This window comes from Jaculus jaculus, chromosome 4, assembly GCF_020740685.1.
Source record: "Jaculus jaculus isolate mJacJac1 chromosome 4, mJacJac1.mat.Y.cur, whole genome shotgun sequence".
Classification (NCBI taxonomy): Eukaryota; Metazoa; Chordata; class Mammalia; order Rodentia; family Dipodidae; genus Jaculus; species Jaculus jaculus.
Genome location: NC_059105.1, coordinates 70,548,851 through 70,573,768, shown reverse-complemented (window position 1 = coordinate 70,573,768; position 24,918 = coordinate 70,548,851). Strand labels below are relative to the sequence as shown.

The following is a 24,918-nucleotide window of genomic DNA, read 5'->3' as shown; positions in this document are numbered from 1 at the left end:
GAGGCCCTGGCATGAACATTCTCTCTCTCTCTCTCTCTTTCTCTCTCTCTCCCTCTCTCTTTCTCTCCCTCCCCCGTCTGTCGCTCTCAAATAAATAAATAAAAATAAACAAAATTTAAAAAAAAAGAAATAAAATGCCATTATGAAACCTAATAGTTTGTAGACTATAATGATAAATGATGAAAGGCTATGCATATGTATTATTGTCCTATTATGAAATCCATTACCTTCAGTTGAATCAGATAATGGCCAAGTGTCATCATAGGAGAGTGTATAGTGTGTTTGTTGTAGGATGTAGCATCAAACTTATGCTGGCCAAAGACAGAGGGAAAGCTATTTTCCCATAGTTTAGGGGTAATTGTTTTTCAAAATAATCTCTAAAATTATAATGAGGAAACAGTATTCAACCAGGAATTAAGAATCCTGTTCAAGTTTTAACTTTGATGCTAATTTATTCTATGAACTTGATAAACTCACCATACTTTCTCCCTATTTTTGATACCTCCACCATAAACAATTAATAATTTTTTGTTTATTTTTTTTCTTTCTATGTATTTATTTACACCCTAAGCAATTAATAAAGCCTTCCTTCACAAAGAATTTGTGTGGGTTGAACAAGAGCACACATACAATATCTTTGAGAAATATAAAGCGTCACACAGCACTGTGTCTCGTATGTTTGTGAGTGGAGCTCACAGAGCACAGTTTCAGATACCTGTCTCTTCAGATGAGTGCCGGGGCGGGGTGGAGGAGGGGAGATCTTGCAAGGAATAAGACTGAAGTCAAAGCCCAAGTGAAAGTGGGGGAAATTAAGACTAATTCAGCTGAAGCATTTAATCAAAGATAAGAATCTTTGAGCCAGGCGTGGTGGCGCACACCTTTATAATCCCAGCACTCGAGAGGCAGAGGTAGGAGGATCGTCATGAGTTCGAGGCCCCCCGAGACTACATAGTGAATTCCAGGGCAGCCTGGGCTACGGTGAGATCCTACCTCGGAAAAAACAAAAGCACAAAGCAAAGGGAGGGAAAAAAAGAATCTTTTGATGGCTGGCATTTTGTCACCAGGTCTCAGGTTGAGGTGATATATATGTAAAAACAACACTAATATGGTCAGCAGGAAGGTGTCAGACATGCTGATGAGGAACCCCTGATGCCTGCTCTTGTCCATCAGTCCCCGTTACGCCCTTTCTTACCCTCAGAAATCTTGAGAAAATTCTTTTGTATGTCTGGTCCCTGGTCCTTGTCATATAAATATGTGAGTGACCTATATTTCACCATTTTGATTTATTATTTATTTATTTATGAGAGAGAGAGAGAGGGAATGGGTGTGGCAAGGCCTGTAGCCACTGCAAACAAACTCCAGACGCATGTACCACCATGTGCATCTGGCTTACGTGGGACCTGGAGCACTGAACCTGGGTCCTTAGGCTTTGTAGACAAGTGCCTTAACTGCTAAGCCATCTCTCCAGCCCTATTTCACCAATTTGTCTATAGTTTGTGTAAGATTAGCTGAATACCTTATCATGTCTGTCTTTTAAAAAATAATACTTATTTGAGAGACGAAGAGGCAGATGAGAGAGAAACTGAGCATATTAGAGCCTGTAGCCACTGCAAATGAGCTCCAGACACATGGGCCACCTTGTACATCTGGCTTTAGGTGGGTACTGGAGAATTGAACCTGGGTCCTTTGGCTTTGCAGGCAAGTGCCTTAAGCACTAGATCATCTCTCCATCCCAACCATGTCTTTCTATCCACTTGTTCTCTGGGAGAACCATTGCTTTACGTATTACCTACATTGACCTCTTCTTGGCCTAATAGATGCCAACCTCTTAAGAGTAAGAGGCAGCCTGCCGTGGTGGCACACATCTTTAATCCCAGTACTTGGAAGGCAGAGGTAGGAGGATTCCTGTGAGTTTGAGGCCACCCTGGTATCTATACTGTATCGTGAATTCCAGGTCAGCCTGGGCTAGAGTGACACTCTACCTACCTTGAAAGAAAAAAAACAAGTAAGAGGCATGAGCAATGGTGATGAAGACCAGGCTGAGGAATAGGATGCCAGCATCTTCTGTTAGAGCTGTGTGCACTATGAAGACATCTGCAGTCTGTAAGAGGGTCTGAGGAAAAACGCAATGGCACCCTTTCAAGACTGATTCAATTAAGTGCCGAGAGAGAGAGAGAGAGAGAGAGAGAGAGACAGAGGGAGAGAGAGAGAGAGAGGCGCTGAGTGCCAACTATGGAAAATTCAATATTGGCTCACTAAAAGACACTTCATCTCACAAGTGCTGTATTTTTTTCTCCAATGTGTAAGGAAAAAAATCTCTTCAGCAGCCTTTAAAAAGTATCGGTTTTTAAAGCCAGGCATAGTGGTGCATACTGTAATCCCAGCATTCTGGAGGCAGAAGGAAGATCTCTGTGAGTTCAAGGCAATCCTGAGATAACATAGTAAATTTCAGGTCAGCCTGGGCTACAGGGAAACCCTACCTCAAAAAAAAAAAAAAAAAAAATTATACACACACACACACACACACTTACATATATAGCTTTTTAGAAAGAGTATCACCTCTTTCAAATTCATTAATACAAATAGTCATAGGATTTAATAGGGGCAGTAGGAGATTATAAGTGAATGCTTACAGTGCCTAAAACCAATTAAATATTCACATGAACCATTGAAATCCTGCATGAAATTATCTGCATTGGTGACCTTTGGCAGCGATCAAAACAAAAAAAAAAAAAAAACAAAAACTAAAAGCGGCAGGTAAGTTTGATCTGGCAATACATGGACAAACGATTTTGTGCTTTGCATCCGATGTGAAAAGTAATGTGCAAAAGCTTTCTAACACAGAATTCAGTATTAAGCAGTGCTCAGGGAATGAGCTGTTTATCTGTGTCCTAAAAGTGACATTGTAGTAGATCAGCACATGCATGGTGTATAAATGGCCTTTGAGGTGTTTATAGGGATATGTTCAGTAAGACCATCTCTACAGCAGGATTGAAAAGGACTAGTGGGGGAATGTGTTACTGTGATCTTCCAGTGTTATCATGGCTTTGGGTAAATGTGTTAAAAGAGTCTGCAGTATTTATATATCAAATAATACAGTGACCAGGATTCATTTCTGAATAATGTAGGGAAGGCAAGGGAAAGAAGGTAGAAGTGAAAAACACTTTGTGAATTAGTCACTATAGAAGCTGCTGGCAGACTGGTGGCGGGGGCAGGGGGTCTTTCACTATTTTCAATAATGGGTAAAACCCTAAACATAAGAGTTCTATTTTATATATAGGTGAGAGACTCAAAGTTGGGAATTGCTTGAGTTAATACAGTATTTCCTCAGTGACAAACCAGTCAAAATGCTGCTTTCTGCTACAGTTACTCACATGAAACCCATTACTTTTGACCACACAGATGTTATAAGTCAGCTTGTGATGCAACTTTGACAGATGATGTGAAAACCTTAAATGATACAGGGTGGTGATTATAAACTAAAACTGGCAGTTACTAGTAATGAAACAAAATAGTCATTGTGTCTTTCTAGTATATATCTAAATTGTTCTTGTTTATAATGACTATTTTGGTATCATGATATGTGTTTACTGTTCTAGGGAAGTCTAGAATTTAAAACTGTATCATAGCCAGGCATAGTAATAGAGTTCACTTGTACCCAGCTACTTAGGAAGCTGAGGCAAGTGAATCATGAGTAAAGAGGCCAGCCTGAATTATTTAGTGAAAAAGAAAGAAAAGAAAAAGGACAGCTGTAATTTAGTGTTATTATTCCTCAGAATAGAATTTTAATATATTAAATCAATAGTCCATAACAGGATGGACTTTGAAGAAGGTGTAAAACCGAACCTTATCAACTTTAGCTTACATCATAGATTTTTAACAGTATTGATAAAAAAGCTGTCTGTTAAGGTGGGGCAAGCCTTGAAAAACAAACAAAAGAAAACCTTTCTTGATATTTTTAATACCAAATGTAAATTATCAAAAGCTTATTGAGGATTGGGGCTAACAACCAGGATTCAAAATGAATGTGACTACTTCTTCAAGAAACTGTCAATCACTTCTACCATTGGAACCCACACAAGGAAGCCAGAAGTAGTAAACAAAGATAGCAAGTTTTTCAATAGAAATGTTCACTAATTCTGAGCAGGGAAGCATGGATGGTTTAACTGGGGATGTGGTATTTGAGTTTGGCCTTGAGGAATGAATGGGTAGTAAATGTGGAGAAGGACAGACAGTCCCAAGGTAACAACAGGAGCAAAAGCAGAGAAGTTAGAGCAAAAGTGATGTGGAATAATGCTGTGTAAGAAGTAGGCTCTTAGGTTAGACATGGTTAAAGGAGGTGCTAAGGTAAAACTACAAAAGCACATTAAAATAGTCCATGAAAGTTGGTAAGTTTACCATGTTTGCAACAAGATAAAAGGGAAGTAAGGAAAGAACTCAGAAAGGACCAAGGAACAGAAGATTTCTGTTTCCTATCTCAAGTGAGTTGGATAGTAATGGCAGATAGATTCTCCCACATTTTAAATTATTTTTTCATTTACTTTCATTTCATGCAATTAAGTTTTATTTATTTATTTTTTAATATTATTTATTTATTTGACAGAGAAAGAAGGAGAGAGAGAAAGAGAGAATAGGCGTGCCAGTGGTTCCGGCCACTGTGAATGAACTCCAGATGCTTGCACCCCTTGTGCATCTAGCTAACATGGGTCCTGGGGAATCAAACCTGGGTCCTTTGGCGCCTTAACCACTAAGCCATCCCTCCAGCCCATTTTATTTTTTGCTGAGCATAAATAATTAAAACTTCAATTAATGCTACAAGATACAAGTGAGTCAGTTATTTAGCACTGTGTGACAGAAAGGAAGAAGGGAGAGTGCAAAAGACCAGACTATAGAGGCTTACCTTTCAGCTTTCCAGGTCTGAGTAGTAGCTAACTTTAGAAAGTTCATTGTAGAAAAGAAAAAAGGGAAGTGGGTTGTTTTAGTTCTTTTCCAGACGTTAGGCATATTGGGTATAGAATGAGAGAAATTCCATAGATTTTTTTTCATGATGTACATGTTGTTAACAGCACTTCACCCCAAGTTGTTTCTCAACAAATGAAAATAAGTCTTAACCAAAAACAATTTGAAGAAAAATGGAAAGGCTTTCTTCACATTTTCTATATAGGTGGACATTTGTGCAGTGTCTGCAGAAGTAGAAAGCATTAATGCCATCCTTTTGAACATTTTGTTGACAACCCCCATACATGTATACACAATGTACCCTGGTCATAATTCCCTCTCACTGCCCTTCTTCAGCCCCCCCTTCCTTATGCCCCTCCACTGAACCCCTGATTTTTCTCCAGATGGCCCCTAATTGATGTATTTCCCCCCATATTACTCAAGTCTGCATATTGTATAGGTGGCAACAGCCACTGTGAGGTCATGAATACTCTGGCCACTTAGAGTCTGGAAGACAGTGTTCCAAAGCACTCCCTATCCTTTCCACAACCTGTTCTGCAGTGGTCGTGGAGCCTTGGAGGGTGTGCTGAGATGTATCATTTGTCACTGAACGCTGAACTGTCTCTTCTTCTCAGCATTTGGATGAGTTTTGAGTCTCCCCAGTAGTCGCTGCCATCTGAAAAGAGAGGTTAAAGCCATTCTGATTGTTGTAGTCATCTCATGTGGCTGTGACAAAACACCTGACAAAAGCAGCTGATGGGAGGAAAGGGTTTATTTTGGCTTACAGTCTCAAAGAGAAGCTTCATGATGGCAGGGAAAAGCATGGTGGGAGTAGAGGCTGGACATCACTCCTGGTCACGGCAGATGGATGGTAGCAGCAAGAGTAAGCCAATGTCTGGAAAGGGGGAGCTGGTTATAACACCCCTAAGCCTGTGCCCAACAGCACACCTCCTCCAGCAAGACTATCTGCCAAATCGCCACCAGCTGAGGACCAAGCATTCAAAATACATGAATATATGTGGGGGCATCTGACTCAGATCACCACACTAATTATGGGGGAAATTGCCATTTATCCCAAGGATTTTAGAAATTTTCCTGTCGCCAAACATTCTAATAAGTAGGTAATGGAGACTTGCAAATGTGGGGTGGGGAGGTATGGTGTGCTTTGCTTCTGCACGTTCATATGTGTGAGGTTGCATGTGCACATGTAGATATGTAGGGAAGCCAGAGGCTGATGTCAGGCCCTTCCTTAGTCTCCACCTTAGTCTTTGAGGCAGGATCTCTAACAGGACCTGTAGCTCACTGATGCAACTAGACTAGCGATCCAACATGCTTTATGGATTCTTCCATCACTCCCCATCACTGGAATTACAGACATGCACAACCACACCTGGCTTTTACATGGGTGCTGGGGACCGGAACTCAAGTCTTCACACTTGCACACCAAGCACTTTACCCACTGAGCAATCTCTCCAGCCCCGAGGCTAGTGAGTTTAAAACAGAAAGCATCCCAGCGCTTGTCTGTATGAAGCTTTCTATGTAGGAAGTCATACACCCTTTGCCTCACTATGATGTGGTGAATTGTAAAGATCCATCACCTGCTGTTGGGATCCAGCCCATGCTGAGGTCAGGTGATGGTTCCTTGAGGTGTGACTGGGCTACTGGGGACTGGAGTCTTCTTGGGAATTAAGACATTGATCACAGTTGTAGTACCATTTTTTTAAAAATATATATTCTGGGCAATCTAGGATCACCATCTGACTTTCATATGATTTAACTACTCATATTGTCTTTTCGTTGATGATCATTTGAAACATTATCTCATGGGGAGCTATTGTGTGTATTATGACTTAGTGTATGGATCTAAAGGAGTTGATGAGAATGGCAGGGCATACAGCCACATGGTGATGGAGGGACCATGGATGCATATAGGATAATGCCATAGTTTTGACCTAAAGAACTTGATGAGGGCTGAAGCTATTAACAAGGTAATGGAAATGGTGGTTAACATTGCAGACTGTGGATAAGCTTTATATGTGTCTGAATCCTTTTTGTGTCACTGTGTGGCTCTAGGCAAATCATCAACTCACTCGGCTTACTTACCTGTAAAATTTAAGGATGAAAACTATAATACATCTCTCAGGTTTTATGATGAGTAATATCACCACTGGCAGAAGTGGTGCTAGTGGTATGACTGAGGATAGGAACAGGACTGGGGGGGTGGTACACATGAGTGTGGTTTTGAAGGTTCCTCATAAATATCTGGGAGGAATACGCAGCTGGCACTTATGGGATTTGTAGCATTATAAGAAGGAGAAGCTAGCTGGAAACCGAGTTTGGAGTATTACAGCATGATCCTGCCTGGGTGATTGAGCATGATGGCAGTGAGCCTGGCAGTTTCTATAAAAATAAGGACAATGTTTATTTCAGGGCCACAGGTTAGGCATGTTTTAAGGATGTGTCACTCTGCGCATTTGGAGAGCAGCAATAGTAGCATTCTAAGTGTTGGTCCTTGCTGCAAGGGGCCTGAGAATGACTGAAGTCCTGGGGTATCCAGTTGGCATTTGTAAACATCAGTTTCAGCTGAGGTTTCATTTCAAAAGATGAGCACATTGTTGGCAGCCCTGCAGTATTGAGGGCCCAGCTTCAGTCAGAGCATTAAGAAAAAAAATGTGAGCTCTGACTTGACTGCCATTGTCATCTACTGCAGAGAAAAAGCAATCACAGTGAGCAATGACAAAAATGCATAGTGTTAGCATTTTGTTGGCATTGCAGTTTGCATCAGTTCTGCCTGTTACACTGCTCCTTTTAAACATCTTCCAAAGTCACTTTGTATTAGCTTCAATGTAAGGTTTCATCTCCTTTATTACCTACCATTCTAATAAATTTATTTTCAGAATCTTAATGTTCTCATTTCTGTTTCTGTTGCATGTCTAATGCTTTTGCAAAAACTAAAGTCAGTAGTAAACAAGCCAAAGACAATTATCAAGCCATTGTGCACTGAAAAATCACCTGTGTTATCAATATGGAAAGGAAAATGTGAGGAGCCGCCCTGCCTGATCTGTACACATCAGAGTCCAGCAAGGACACTCTGTGGGCTGATGTTGCCCCTTCCCCCCTCACATCTATTGTCTTAGAATGAAAATTAACCAAGTACCCTCCCCCCCCCCCCGTTCCCAACCATAAGGTTATTAGCAGATCCAGTGCATATAATCACTGCTCTCTTGCAGCCTATGATTCATAGTAGGAGCAGAGAGATTCTGGACAAACATCTAAAATTAAATAGACACACCTTAAAGGTCAAGTCATAGGAAGAGGCCAGACACAGTTCCTACACATCTTCCAGTGGGGATTGTCTTATCGACTTCTGGTATAAAAAGTCTGATAAGCAGGATAACTGTAGATGCTCAGGCTGGAGAGGTAGAAGATAAAACAGGGGCATATTAAGGACTTTTGTGGGCATTCCTGTAAGGTGTTTTGGGTTTTATTATAATTGTGATGGGCAGACATTAGATTCAGGGCAAGAGTATGATTGTGACAATTACCTTTGAGCCCAGAGGAGGGCTTGCTACTATACATGCACCTCCTTGTGATAGACGATTGCTTACTGGGCACTTTGGTTCTTTTCTAGGTGGTTGATTTTCACTTTGAACAAAATATTTTAAATAATGAATGTAGTTTTCCGAAGACTCACATAGTACATAGGGTCGCCTCTAACATTTCCAGATGCAGAAGTTAGAAAAGGATAACAATTACGGTTGGTACATCAGTGTCTGTAAAATTTATATTTTTCATCTTTGTGCTAAAAGCAAAGAAACAATGAATTACTAGTTAGCAACTTCTAAGAATGTCTTTGTTGAAAAATCAACATGAGGGCTCAAGGAATGGCTCAGTAGATGAAGTGTTTGCAGCAGACGCGTGATATTGTTGATGGGACAAAATGCCCAACCAAGTAGTTTATGGGAAGAAAGAATGTTGGCTTTGAGGCTTGAGGGTGGCAGGGAAAAGGAGAGCATGAGCAGAAGCTGGACATGACCTTGGCCGCAGCGGGTAGAATAATAGCAGGAGAGTAAGCCAAACCCTAGCAAAGGGAAGACTGGCTATGGTACCCATAAGCCCACCCCAGCAGCACACCTCTTCCAGCAAGGCTCCACCTCCACAGGTGCCATCAGCTGGGATCAAGCATTCAGAAGACATGAGTTCATGAGGACACCTAATTCAAAGCACCACATGTAATGACCCGAATTTGGATCCCCAGCCCCCATGTGAAAGCTTGGTCTGGTTGTCTGCACCTATAATCCATGCTGGGAAGGCAAAGACAGGAGGATCCCTGGGGATTCCTTTCCAGATCTGTGAGCTCTAGGTTCAGTGAGAGACCCTATCTTGAAGAAAAGCTGTGGAGAGCAATTGAGGAAGACAACCAACATTAACTTCTGACCTACACACACACACATGAGCACATACATGCACACACAGAGAAATCAACATAACCTGGGCATGGTGGTGAGCACCTGTAATCTCAGCACTTGGGAGACTGGGACAGGAAGATCTTGAGTTCAAGGCTAACCTGGGCTACATTGGAAAACCATGTTTCAAAAAAGGAAAGAAAATAATCAACATGAAAATATCCTCTTATATCATCTTCTCTGGTGTTCTAAACATAATGAGCCCCATGTCTTGTCTTACAAAACTGGGCAGTATTGGACAAATAGAACTGAAGAATCTTTTTTTTAAAAAAATGAATATGTTTATTAAATACAGCTCTACATTTCTATGGGTTGTTTACTATGTGCCAACAACTGACTAGTCAAATTAAGTTGACCACCTTTTCTTTTTTTTTAATTAACATTTTCCATGATTATAAAAAATATCCCATGGTAATACCCCCCGACTTTCCCCTTTGAAATTCCATTCTCCATCATATACCCTCCCCATCTCAGTCAGTCTCTCTTTTATTTTGATGTCATGGTCTTTTCCTCCTCTTATGATGGTCTTGTGTAGGTAGTGTCAGGCACGGTGAGGTCATGGATACCAGGGACTGGGGGTGTGGTTTAAGGTGTGGACTGCTATTGGGCACTTGCTATCAGATGGTGGCAGTTTCCAAACTTGTTTATATATCATACTGTCCATTGGAGAATCGTATAAAAATTTCAAGGCCCAGGTTATATCCCAGACTATTAAATGTTACTTTCTGCTTTGATTCAGATAAGCAGGCTGGAAACCTACTGGACAGACTATTGAAGCCTATGGCATTCAGCCAGATTTCTTTGGATTTAAGGAGATTAGTTTTACAGGGAAAGGTACCATTACAAATAAAAGCTGATTTTGTCTTCTCAGTAGACATGTTATATATTAAAAAGCTTTTTAAACTTTTTCTACTTACAATCTTATTTGTGTATTTTTTTATTTTATAGCTTTATAAAATTGGTATACAAATCGAACACTGGTAATAAATCATAAAGAAATTTGTTTTGAAATAATTCTTTGGTATACATGTGATTTTATCATGTATTAAAGCCAAAATCAAATTTGCATACTAGTGAGGTAGATGTGCTTATTTTTATTTACATAAAAGAATTAAATCTTGCCTGCGTATGTGATGCTGAAAGATGCAGAACATCCTCAGTGATGCTTCAGCATTGATAGACACTCTTTGATTTATCATTTATCAGTGCTGCTTTGCTTCACATAATTACATAGTACAAAGTGGCATGTCTGGGGCCTTATCAGAAATTATTGTAAATCCTGTTTTAATTCCAGACCAAAATGCATATAATGCTATTTTATGAAACTCAAGTCAGCAATTCAAACAGCAGTTTTTTTAAAAACAAACATTCTAACACAGTATGATCCAAAGAGAAATGAATATGATACAGACTGAAGAATGGCAGTAGGCAAATGTTAAAAGACTTTGTGTCCTATAATTAAACCACTGTGTTTCTATGAGAGCAGAAGAATTCATATGTACAGTAAAAGCAATGGAGCTCCTAGCACACAGTAGTCTCAGATCTGAGCTATGGTGATTCAGGCAGCATTTATCAGCATTGCCTCAGTATGAAGGCATGCCCAGTGTACAGTGTATGTATCATGTGTTCAGAACCAGGACTGCAGTGAAGTCATGCAGCGCAACATAGGTGAGCACGTCCAGAAAACACTGTATGCATTATGCATTTGAATTTTGAATTAGCGGTCAGCAGATTTTTATTTTTATTTTTTTTACTGGTGACAAATTTTTTTTGGAACCCCCACATTCAGTTATGTAACCTCACATGGCATCATGACCCACAGTTTAAGAAGTTGTCATATGGGGGAGGAGGCTGGGGAGATGACTCAGTCAGTCAAGTGAATGCCATGCAAGCTTGACTAGCTGAGTGCAGAAACCCAGCACCCACCTAAAGGCTGGACTGGACAGCAAGTGCCTATAATCTTGGTGTTGAGAAGACAGGGACAGGTGGGTCTCTGGGACTTGATCGCCATCTAGTCTAGCTGAGTTAGTGAGCTTCATGTTCAATGAGAGAGTCTGTCTCAAAAACTAAGGTGGACGGTGATTGAGGAAGACCAAATGTCAACCCCTGGCAACCGTGTGCACACACACATATGCACACCTCCACACAAAGAAGAGTTTGTGATTCCAATATTAAAAAGCTCATGTGCTTCTCAATTAATCGACAAAATAGTTTTGTAGAAAGGAAAGTACTTGTAGAGTACCTGTTGTGTGGCTCGGTTTAGACCCTTGAAGCTGACACTGTAGAGTACAGGGAACCAGTGTACATGAGGGCATGCTGATCGTCTGCCCAAATGTTAGTGCTTTAATGCCAACCTCCTAACTGTCAAAATGTTTTCTGACCTGGAAGATATTCTAATATGATTTTTCTGGCTAAAGAATAGTCTACCATATATATTTTTTAAAAAATCAATTATTTAATCACTGATCTTTTTTGAATACTATCTAGGGTCTTTCCATTGGGTGATCATTTTTTAATTACTTATCTATGCAGGGGGTGCATGAATGCCATGTATGCACCGCTTTGCATCTGGCTTTACATGGGTGCCAGAGAATTGAACCTGGATCAACAGACTTTACAAGCAAGTGCCTTTAATGAGCCATCCCCTCAGCCCACCACTGGATTATTTTTAGGAAGTATATTTAAATAAGCATCCTTTTGGATCAGTCCTTTCATAAATTCTATATTATTCCTTAGGACAAATGTTTGGAAGGAGTATCGCTGTGAGAAGATGTATACATTCTGATACCTATCACAGCACTACTGACCAAATAAAATATGCTTATTTACATTTCAACCCCAATCCCTCAACAAGAGCATGAGTTCTCTAAGGCTCAGTATTGTCTCCCTGAAAGTTCCTCGCAGTGTCTGATGAACAACACAAACTACATGAAGTGAATGCCACTTTCTTGATTATGTCATAAAGCTCTCCTTGCTACCATTGCTTGTTTTCATATGGAGGCTTCCAAAGATGGATGCTTCATTGGAACAAATTTCAATGACAGCTTTGGGCCTGACCAGATGCCTTATTATATCAAAATTGGTTCAAACAGCCAACCCAATGTGAGCATATGGCAGTGAGTGTCAGGTTCAAGAGTCTAGGACTAAAATATGGTCTGAAACCGTATTTATTAGGATAAGCAGCAGCTGGCTGTTCTAAATGGGTTGAGTGCCTTTCCTAAGGGGCAAAGGGATTGAGGTGTGGTTTAGAATGCAGGCTGCCATAGATTGATTCTTTGCTGCACCAGTGTGTACAGCATTTGTGGGTATCCAAGAGATGGTGCAGACTCTCATAGAAGCCAATACATTTGCAATATTTTATCTTTGCTATCCTCTGGCGAATGTCATTATTCCGAGTTTCTTCTTCTCCCTCTGCTCTATGCCTCCCTGGATGCTATAGTCACTGAGTGTTGACTTTCAAGAGCAGCTATATTTCTCAAAGATGCTATTCTTTCAACCTTCCAGAAGACCTTTTTGTCTTCTACCATGATCTCTACAGTGCTCTCATATCCAGCATCCTACATCTCTTCCCTCTCCATATGAAAACTATCCTAAAATAGTTTCCATAAGAGTCCATGTCCTAAGTCAGTGCCTTAACCTAGGCCCACCACGCTCCAATACATCCTTAAGCCAGTTGAAAATTATTTCATCTTGTTCGGTAGTTTTGTTTGTTTCCTGATTTTTCAGGTTAGGATCTTACTCTAGTGCAAGCTGACCTGGAATTTACTATGTAGTCACAGTGTTGGGATTAAAGGTGTGTGCCGCCATGCCTGGCTTCAAAATTCTTTTGTTTTCTACCACAAATTCAGACTTGGCATTAAAGCAAGAATCCCAGGAAGTGATTCCCAAGTAGCAATTCTGCTTTGGCTGCTGCCTAACAGATATCTTCCTCAGCTATCCATGAATCCTTCATATACCCTGTGCTTTTCTACCCATACTCCTCTTTGCTCACCCTATTTGCTTGGAACAACTTTTTTCTTGTTGCTTTTTTCAAGAAAGGGTCTCACTCTAGCCCAGGCTGACTTGGAATTCACTATGTAGTCTCAGGGTGGCTTCGAATTCACAATGATCCTCTCACCCCTGCCTCTCAAGTGCTGGGATTAAAGGCGTGCATCACCACACCCGGCTTGGAACAACTATTAAACTTAAGACATTCTACCTTCATTATCCATGTGTCCATCTTATTCTCTCACACTCATCTGTGAACTCTGTTACTGATACCAAGTCTTACTCATCTTGATATTCCTCTCAGGGATGCAGTTGCCCTGGTGAGGAAAGGAGTGGCCCAGAGGTCTCACTGATGTTAGGGATGTCACCTTTTTGTCATCACATTTTGGTCACAGGGAGAAAAAAGTACTCAGAATACTGATTGTATTTGACAGTGAGATGTGGCCTTTGATGCCAAGTTATATAGCCACACTTCGACCTTGCACAGAGACTGAAAATTAAAGAGATTAACATCATTAAAACAGTTGCTAGTAGTTTCCAGCTTTTGGGGGGTTGAACAGGAGTGTTAGGCGAGGACAGAGACTCTGACTTCTAAGGCCAAGTTGTGCCTGGCTGGCCTTGAATAGGTTAGGTTTTTTTAAGGAGGGAGGCAATGTGAAGCCAGATGTCAAACCCCAGGGACACCACATAGAAATACAGAATCCAGAAAGCAAAAGGAACCATGAATTAAGTACAAGTGAGTGAGCCTGGCTTTCTTACAGGGCCAGAGGTCATGAACACACTAGAGAATATATATTTTGTATATGTTCTGTAATGCACAAGTAATATTTGTCACTGTCTTGTCAATTTGGAAACTAGTTTTGAGACGACCTGGATCTTGGCCAGGACTAGCTACTGCGACATTGCTAAGAAATCCCTTTGGCCACTGTGGTCTGACGAAGCATCCTGCCACTGAAGGCCACGGTGCTGTGTCCTGCTTGGGTGTGTTCTGGAGCCAAAGGTGGGCAGAGCCTTAAATACAGCATTTGCTTAGAGCTTTATATCCCGCATTCGGTTCTTCCTAAAGATGGGAGTTTACACTTTTATCCCTTGTTTTCTACTTTTTTACAGTTACCTATATATCTGGAAGTGAAACACATAATCAAACCTTTGCTTTTTCCTTGGCTTCATTAGGCTAAATTCAAAGCACCATAAGACAAGCTTCAGAAGAATGCATGTGGGTATCTTTTGCATGGAGAAAACAATCAGAACAAGAAAAAATTTAGGTAAAGTTGGAAAAAATTCAAAGAGCTATTTATGTTAAAGAAGTCTTTAGTAATCATCTTGTCTTGGGCTTTAAGCTTTGAACATAACAAGACTCCTAACAATAACTGGTGAATACAACTGCCTAGAATGCAGATATTTTGACTTCTAGTTCAAACATAATATTCAAACTGTCAGATCTTTTCTGAGTAAGCCCGCTGTCTACCCACACTCCCCAACACATCCACTATATTCTACAGCAGTTACTCCCGTAGAGAACATTATTTCAGTTCTTGTCATCAGAATGCTGTTTTTGTTTATCAGTTGCCTGCTATTCAACAGTTTCTTTTTGTTATTTTTCTTTCAAAGTTGTAAAGCCTATAAGAGCAATTTTTAATATTAAAGTCTCTGTTGTGGTTTTTGTTTCTGTTTTTTATTGGTGTGGTTTTTTTCCTTCATTTTGAGCATTTTACAATTCATTTTCATCTATTCTGACTTAACTCTGACATATGTCTTCATTAAAAACATGCTTACTGTATGTATCTCTTGCCAACCAAAAGGCATGAAGGTAATAAGGTGCAAAGAACCCCTCCAGGCTACAGGCCTGTGATGCATTTACTCTCTGTAGCAGACATGTTCGTGAACATTTCTCTAAGATAAAACTAAAAGCATATAAACTGGGTGTGGTAGTGCCCACTTCTTAATCCCAGCACTGAGGAAGCTAAGCTAGGAGAATCACTGTGAGTTTGAGGGCAGCCTGGGCTACAGAGTGAGAAACTGCCTCTAAAAATAAAATGAAATGAAATTATATCCTGGGAATATTTAAATAAAAACCATAACCTTTCCAGTAGAATTCATACTTACTTATAAATTCCATACGCTAAACCACATGGAATTGCCTAGGTAAGAAAGTTAATATAGCCTTTCTTTCCTATCCATCTTAACTACTTCCCTATGTGTACACAGACATAGTTTCCAAGGTAGTACTGTCTTCAATCTCCCAAAGTAGGTAGAGATTAATCCCTGAGTACTAAGATTTTCATAGAGTTAAAACCCTTAAGAGTGCCAGGAATGGTGGCTCTCTCTGTAATCTCTGCATTTAGGAGGCTGAAGCAGGAGGATTGCTGCATGTTCAAGGCCTGGGCTATATGGCAAGACCCTGTCAAAAAAAGAAAACTGTCAGGAAAGGAAGTGAAAGAATCTACCTTTCTTATTCTCTCTTAGCTTTTTACCTGCCCTACAGAAGACAGCATGATCTAGTCTTTACTTGAAGTAAATGATATCTGAAGCTATATATGTCTCAACCCTCCCAAGGAGAAAAGCGAAGCAAACAGCATATGGCTGACACTCCTCCTTCCTTAGCTGAACTTAGAAAGAGATCTTTGATTTTGTATCATAGATATTGCACACCCACAATAAGATGGTAGTGGGAGGCATTTTAGGATTTTCAGTGGAAGAGATAATTATTTGGGGATCTATGGGTTTAATGGGTGAACCAAGGGAAGAATCCTAGTTAAACTAAGCTCACCTGGGCACCGGGGTCATTTAAGCAGGAAGGACCTAGAATGTGGCGACCAGAGACCAGAGTATGGGTCTGAGCTGTGTTACAGGAGGCAAGAACCAGGAATGACAGACCAGAGGGGAAACTCTGCTGTCAGCAGTGCACGCTGTGCACTTCCTCGGAGGTGTGGTGACGGCAAGCTCTGAGCAAAGAGGGAGGAGCCATAAAGGGGGTGGGAGAACTGGGGAGAGTGAGCTAAACAGGAGGGTCTAGAGCTGATGACAAGGGCCCTCAGGAACCCCTCCCCACTCTCCTTACCCGACCTTGAGCATGTTATTTATATTTCCTTCAATGACCTCGTCTAAAAAATAGAGATAACAATACCACTGTAAGGGGAAAATGGGGAAATGAGAATTTATCCTGAAACCTTTCATGAGGATTAAATGAGTTTCTAGGCCAAGCCCATTTCTGGGCACATAATTTTCAATATATACTTAATAGTAGCTACTCAGTGAAGAACAGCTATAGGGAACTGGGCAAAATTCTATTTTACCAAAAGGGAGATAACAAAGAAGTAGGCCGAGGGATGCAAACAGGCCTGCTAGAATCAGGACACATCAGAAAGGCCCAGGCATGGCTAGGAGGATTCAGGTTGGGAGATTAGGAACAAAGGAAGAAGAGCAGAAAGTGGAGGGTTAGGAATGAAGGCAAACAGCAGATGAGCGCCAAGAGACCAGAGGATGGTTTTGAGAAAAATCTCTGCCACAGCCAGGAAGTTACAAGCATCCTGCGACTTGATAAGGGACCAATTCCTCAGGCTGGCCAGGTTATAAGTAAAAGTAAAAAGAAGTCGATCAGTCCTGTGTCTTCTTGGAAGGGAGATACAGACAGAATTGTCTATTCCTAAATGCAGGAGCAGTAGTTTACCCACATACAAGTGGATTCCTGTCAGGGATGAAGAAATCACTTCCATGAATCGATAAGAGAAGCTAATATTCAAGATAATTACAAGCCTAACCAACCAGCTACTCAGAAACTATGCTTCCAAAACAAAGAACTTGCGAGGTATGCCAGCAGTGTAGAGAAATCCAAAGTGTGAGTGGGATGTCTTTTTCAGAAGGGAAATCACAAACATACTTTTCAGACTTATAGCAGTCTTGACTGTCTAATCCTTGACCAAGATGTATTTAAGCCCGGAGCTTTATTTAGGAGAAAAGAGTGAATTAAAATTATCAGACATTAACATTTTATTCAGTACCAATAGTTTTGCGTAGTATAATTTTAAATGCATTCCTGTTAGCATCTACTTTACAAGGGAAAAAACATGCCAGCTGATGAATGGTAATTTTTAGGTAGAATCTACCTTTCATTCATGTTTTGTGTAGGTCAGATGCACTTTTATCCCAGAAAAATGCACACCACAAGATATACTAAGGATTGTCTTGAGAAGCAATGTCAAGACCAGGCAAAAGCTCTAAGGTAAAGATAACCTAATTTGGCCCACAAGAACATTTTGTTTTTCAAAGTGTCGTTGCTGGTAGGTAGCCCTCCTTGAAATGAAGCCCTAACTCTACTTCCTGTAGAAGAAATACAAGCTCTCCTTTGGATAGTTAATGTGGGCCTAGTTATTGTGTTTTTTCAACAGATATCACTCCAGACACATACACCCCACACGTCAGAACTCTGAAATGAAAGAGGGGAAGTGGGGCAGAGGCAAAGTGTTAGGCTGCTTGTCATAGCAAGGGGCCACAATCTCACCAAAAGCATTCATCCAGGGCTGGGGCCATAGCTCAGTGGTAAGAGCACTTGCTAGCATGCAGGAAGTCCTGGGTTTAGTTTGCAGCACTGAAAAAACAATCTACCTGTAATTCACTCATGTAGACCTCCTGGGCCATCTAATCTCAATTATCATTATATGTTCCTTTGCATCACTGGAATATTTAAAAAGCAAGACGGGGGCTGGAGAGATGGCTTAGAAGTTATAGTGCTTGCCTGCAAAGCCTAAAGACCCATGTTCAGTTCCCTAGTACCCATGTAAGCCAGATGCACAAGGTGGCACAGGTGTCTGGAGTTCCTTTGCAGTGGCTAGAGGCCCAGGAGCACCCATTCTCTCTCTCTCTCTCTCTCTCTCATAATAAATAAATAAAATAAAATATTATAAAGCAAGATGGATAGTTCAGAATGTGTGGGCATCCATCTAACTTTACATATTAAAGATGTGAACTGTCACTTGGTAGTCATAATAAGAATGGAAAACTAGGCATTGTAGATTTTCTGAATTTTGAAATGCTGCTGGAAGTCATTGTGTAGTGTGTGAGACCTCCTGAGTCCTGAAGGAAAGAGGGACAGCAGGATGTTTTAAGTCACATTGGCACTCAGAATGCAAATAAATACAGCCTTAAATATTTTTTTTGGCTTTTTTTTTAATTTTTATTTATTTATTTAATTGAGAGTGACAGACACAGAGAGAAAGACAGATAGAGGGAGAGAGAGAGAATGGGCGCGCCAGGGCTTCCAGCCTCTGCAAACGAACTCCAGATGCGTGCGCCCCCTTGTGCATCTGGCTAACGTGGGACCTGGGGAACCGAGCCTCGAACCAGGGTCCTTACAGCCTTAAATATTTTATTTAAAGAAAATGACTCTATGTTTTCTTTGCTTATTGGACAAGATTGTGCTAGGCATGCAGGCATATGTGTTTAATCCCAGCACCAGAGAGGCTGAGGTAGGAAGATCAGCTGTGAGTTTGAGGCCAGCCTGGGCTACAGAGTTAGTTCCAGGTTGGCCTGGGCTAGAACGAGTCTGGCTTCACTGTTTCAGCTGTCGTTCCCCCCCACACACACCCACGCCCTCAAATAAGGTTGTAAACTTTTCTGCATTTCGCATAGCAATATAATGTTTCTGTGATGAACTAATTTAATATGAAAAGTCCATAAACAATAAGAATGGATTACATAACTGTAGGGCATAGCCACTCAAATTTTTATGATTCATTAAATCAATAAAACAAGCCACTCAGGCTAAGCTGTGGGTTAGAAAGAAGAGCATGACCTGAAGTTCAAGTGTTTTCTGTGCTGGGCTCACCTTTGGCAAGAGGTTTGGGCAGAATAGCATGAGTGATGCGCCATCTAGTGGTTAGGTGAACCTAACCCTATGAAAAGTCAAATGGTTTTTGCTTGTCCCTTCTTGCCTCCCCATACTTGCCACCATTTTTGTTAAGCAGCAAGAGGGGTTTGATGCTGTAGGGAAACTATTATCTGGGAAAGGAAAAAAATGTATATTTTCTTAGAAGCAATATATTGGAAATAAATTATTGCATAATTACTGTGAAATCAATGTGAAGCCACGTGTCAGACCGTGGGGAGACCATATGAAAATACAGAATGCAGAAACCGAAAGTAGCCGTGAGTCAGCCTCATAGCCAGGAAGACTGATTTCACAATAATTATGTAAGCCGGAGTTTCAAGTTGACGCTGTACATATGTATGCAGCGAAAGCTTCCATTTTGTTTTGCATAGGTCTCATTCATATAATGAAGCATACAGCTTGCTACACATGTACGTTTGTAATTTTTTAATATATGCACTACCCAGATCACAACAGGGACGCTTCTGCCACCCCAGCAAGCTGCCTCGTCCCCTGGCCTCGCCATTCCTCAGTCAGAGTCCTCAGCTCTTCTGTCAGCTATCATCTTGTGTTTATAGCAGCATCATTACAGTACATGCTTCTAGCCCGAACCTTTGAGAAAGAAAAAAATCTGGTCATCACCATCTTTGTCCAGAAGCCTGGGGAAATAGCTCAGTGGGTAAAGGCACTTGCTGGCAAAGCACACCAGTCCTGGTTCAATTGCCAAGCCACCCACATAAGTCAGACTCAAAAAAAGTGGCACAAGCATCTGTCATTCATTTGAAGAGATAACTATTTTAAAAAGTAAAAACAAATTTAAAAAATAGTTTTTACAAAGGTGGGGGCGAGGGTGTTTCTCAGTAGATCATCCTGGGCTGGTTGTTTTTCATAATCCGGTGTCCTATGGTCGCTGTCTCCCCAGCGGAAGTTTCTAGTCTGCTGCTTTCCTTGCTAAACTTCTCATGGAGTTATGTATCTGTTTGGTGCCCTGGTCGTGTTTCCCCAAATGTCTCTGCAGGCAGCCAAGTCAATTTTCAAAGAAATCCCATTACTTTTGAGTGGCATCTCCGAGGTGCCAGTGATTGTCATGGCAGAACTGATACATCCCATGCAGCATTTCCAAAATTAATGTGAATGCCATGTCACCAGTCACTACTCTGACACCTGCTCAAATTAAGCCCCGCAGCTGCAGGCGCAGCCCCGCTGGAGTTGTAATGGGAGGAAGGCTTTCGGCACATAACCAGCCATGGCTACTTGAAGCCATGCAGAACTATTTAATCTCTATTGCTGCTTATATAGGACCTCTGTTCAGACAAAACTAAGTGCTTTCTGAGCAGCAGACCAAATAGTGTATATGTCAAGAAGCATATCTAGTTTTGAAATAAATGTATTTCTATTATTCCAGAACTTTCTTGTGCCAATTTATTTGATTGTTAGGTAAGTGAACAGAGTTAGACAACAAACATATGTAATGAGCACGTTACTGCCAAGTGTTCTGTGAAAGAGTGCAGACAGAAAAATGAAAGGTGTATAAGTCAGCCAGGGAACTGACCTTTATTTAGACCTGATGTTCTCTGGCCTGGGGCATTTAAAGAGAAGAGTGACAATTGCAGGGGGCGGAGGGGGGGAGTATAGGCATCACCCTAATGTATTCTTTCTCAGAAATAACTTGTATTTTTTCTAATTATTTGTCATGAATTTGGGAAATAGATGAACATAAAGAAGAAAATATAGCCAGGCGTGGTGGCGCACGCCTTTAATCCCAGCATTCGGGAGGCAGAGGTAGGAGGATTGCCGTGAGTTCGAGGCCACCCTGAGACTCCATAGTGAATTCCAGGTCAGCCTGGACTAGAGTGAGACCCTACCTCGAAAAGCCAAAAAAAAAAAAAAAGAAGAAGAAAATATAAAACTACCTAACCCACTAAAGAAAACCCTATCTTTAACATTTATTTTTATTTATTTATTTATTTATGAGAGAGAGAGAATGGGTACACCAGGACCTCGAGCCACTGCATACAAACTCCAGACACATGCACCATCATGTGCATCTGGCTTATGTGGGTTCTGGGGAATCAAACCTGGATTCTTAGGCTTTGCAGACAAGCACCTTAACTGATAAGCCATCTCTCCAGCCCAGAAAACCTATTTTAATAGTTTTGGTTCATGCATTCATTCCCCCCTCCCTCCCTTGCTCGCTCCCTCTCTCTCTTTGTGTGTGTGAGAGAGAGAGAGAGAGAGGAAGTGCAATAATATCATATATTTTCCATTAGAAACTCTTGAAACATGTTTCAAGACTGGGGATATAACTCATTTGTAGATGCTTACTTAACATGTTCAAGGCTCAAGATTAATGCCCAGAAATGCAAAAGAATACCATTAAAATCAAAACATGTTTAATGCTTTTATTGACCTAATAATTTCTGGACTTCAAATGAAAATTATTTTATTAACCATTTTTGTTAGGGGATTTTTAATTGTTTATTCTTTTAAAATACTTACACTTAAAATCAAACCTTTGATTTCCTGTCAAACTTTGTGACCAGAAGTTCTAGAATGGAGTTAACAATGATGGTGAAACTACTGTCCATGCTTATGTTTATGAGTTTATGAGTACATCCCTGTTAAAAGTTTAAAACTTATAGTAAGTATTTTAAGTTCTAACTTTTAACTCTCAGTACAGTAGTTGGACATTAGCAAATATCTGTGGTGCTATTAAGCTAATTAGGTTTGTGGCAATAGGTGTGACATAGTATGTTAACAGACTTCCAATTGGAGACCCAGTCCTATTCTATCAAACAGTACTGTTCTTTCACGGAATTGTCAAATTCAGCTCCATACTTGTGATTTTAGGATTTTAGCATATGTGCTTATTCTGAATCGTTCTCTAGAGGTAGTTAATATGGCAGGATTAGAAACAAAGAATTACTCTCATCCAATCAAACAGTACTATACTTTCATTGAATTGTCACATTCAGTTCCGTACTTGTGATTTTAGGATTTTAGCATATGTGCTTGTTCTGAATTGTTCTCTAGAGATAGTTACTATGGCAGGATTAGAGACAGTGTTACTCTCATTCTAGCCTACATTAGGGCTGTTGTCGTCGGGGTGGGGAACCTAGTTCACTATCTCCTTCCTCCTCTTTTTACAGTTGACCTCTCATCCCTCTTAGTACAGTCGCTTTCCTTTTGCAAATTCACGGAGTACTTTTCTTAAGGTCTCTGAAAGCACTCATCTCATGGCTGTTATGTGAAAATTCTCTGTATATTTGCTTTCTGTTGTTACGTGAATGGCCAATGCCTTATATTTGGGTGTTCTGTCCACCCATTTAGCCACTGAATAAATTTCTACCTAGCCCCACCTGTACAATCTGATTGGCTCCATGCAGTGTTACAGTGGTGAGTGGCCAGAAGGCTATAGGACTCTGAACTAGCCCTGCATCCGCAAAGGAGAAGAAAATGGAAATAGAGTGATTCCACTATTATGTGGACAGATAATCCACTCTGGGACAGAAATGTGGGTTCAGAAGAGAAGTCAGCTTCCTAAGACTTGAGAGCAGACACAGGGCGACAAGAGCGAAGAGCTAGAACTAGGCTTCCTATATCTGTTCCCTGTAGTTGCTGCCTTCTGTTTCTGAGGGTGGGTCTACTTAACCAGTTAGTTCAAATAATTTTTCTTAGGTCAAGTGCATACTCCAACATACTCTTAAAACTAAATACATTTAATAATAATTTTTGTTAATAACATATCTTTCAAATTCTCATTTCAAGGCATCACTTCAAAACCATGTCAATTATTTCCCAGGGGAAGCCTTACAAAAGTAAGAGCCCTCTAATGGCCCCCAACTGGACAGAAACATAGATCTCATGCATATACTAATTCCTGCTATGTGAGGCATATGTAGTTTGCTCTTAACTAATGCTCTTGGAGTTCATCTTTTTTTTCTCTCTCAGTCATATATTGAGTAGTGTTTTTCATGCTTACTGAAAGACCGAAAGCAACTTCAAAAGCAATGCCAGGCCTTTTAATAGATGGTTAAATGCAGAGTCACATACAAAAATTGAATGAAAATTAATGGAAGAAATGGTGATGAAAGGGACAATCAGATTAATTTAAGAATTCCACTTGTAGCTGTGTAGCCAAGAGATGTATCCTAGGAGAGATATTGTTAGGCCCAAGCTCTTAACTACCACAGGGAAGCAAGCCAAATGTCTGGCGGCAGACAAATGGGTAAGTGCAATGTGATACAGATGCATGCTTCAGCCTTGAGCAGGAAGGAAATCCTGACACTTGTTGCAACAAGGATAAACCTTAAGAATGTTATGCTGGGTGAAAGAAGGCAATCACAAAAGGACAGCTGTTCTGTGTTTCCACCATATGCAGCACCTTAGTAGTCATGTTCTCAGAGGAGGAAACAGAATGGAGGTCGCTAGGGGCAGAGAGAATGGGAAGTTATTGTTTAATAGGTCCAGAATCTCGGCTTTGCAAAATTTCTGAAGAGTGGAAAATGGTTATTGTTATAAAACAATGTAAGTTTGTGTAATGCCAGTGAAATGTACACTTAAAATAGTGAAGATGGTAAATTTTCTACCACATGTAGCCACATTTTCTTTTAATGGATAGGGAAAAACAGACCACGTGAACTAGAATCAGTTTAGGTTATAGCAGCAGACCAAGATTTCCAGTGATGAATCCTGTCAGAGACTACTCAGCTTTCAGACTGACCCCCAGAAAGGAGAGGCCAGTGGGAAGACTGTTGACTTCGTGCTCCTGTGTGGTCACGAGGACGCCTTTGAGTGCAAAATCAAATATGTTCAGTAATTACTTTCTTCTTCTTCTCAGGGTGTTAAATACCACATTATTTGAAAGTTGGGAGATTGTTGGACCTTACCCTTCCTGGTGGGTTTTTAACCTGCTGCTGCTGTTAATACAAGGGTTGAACTGCTTCTGGTCTTACTTGATTGTAAAAATAGCTTGCAAAGCTATTTCAAAAGGCAAGGTAAGCTGAAACTCACGTTTTTTAACGTGCTCCAGAAAGTGTGGGGTATTTTTGGCTCCTCTGAAATAACTGTTACTTCAGATTTCATTGAAATCAGAGTTATTTCTTCAAAATTGAACAGGACTACCCTGAAACACAGACAAAATTCATTTTTTCCTTGAGTTCATGGTTAAAGTTGTTTGTTGGTGATGATGCCCAGCGATCTGCATTTGTAATCTTAGATTTAATGGTGATATACTATTTGTCATGTTCCTTCTCTCCACTATGTCTCCCTTGATCCTTCACTGATTATATTTGTACTGAACAGAAATTTAGTAACTTCTTTCCTTTCATAAGAAGGGCTGCTTGCATACGTGTACATTGAAACCACCTATCTCTCAAATTGAAGAATATGTTTGTGACTTTTTCAGCAAATTTTGCTTAAGTTTCTGGGTTACAAAGCAGAGTCATGAAGCTGACTTAAAGAAATCTTCCTGAGCCTCAGCCCCTTTCCTAGCGTAATGACATTTCCAGCTCATTCTCTATGTTGTTTTTCTTACTTCATTGTTTGTTCTGTTTCTTCTGCCACCCTGGAAGGCTGGGAAGTGGAGCCCTTTACATGTAAGTTTGACGTCCTCTCTCATTCCCTGTCCTGGGTGCCACTTGCCTGTTGGAGGAGTGTGCA

General features: G+C 40.6%; 1 protein-coding gene across 3 annotated transcripts in view; it reads left to right on the top strand.

Annotated features, from left to right (window-relative positions):
- Window positions 1-24,918, top strand: part of Cers6 (ceramide synthase 6) — a 305,834-nt gene that overhangs the window by 272,854 nt on the left and 8,062 nt on the right. For 2 of the 3 annotated variants that reach the window (XM_004651924.2, XM_045147270.1), the window contains exons 9-10: window positions 24,098-24,254; window positions 24,831-24,854. In XM_004651924.2, the coding sequence (XP_004651981.1) occupies window positions 24,098-24,254; window positions 24,831-24,854 (181 nt within the window). The remainder of the gene's footprint in view (window positions 1-24,097; window positions 24,255-24,830; window positions 24,855-24,918) is intronic. The other variant, XM_004651925.2, reaches the window with a different exon arrangement.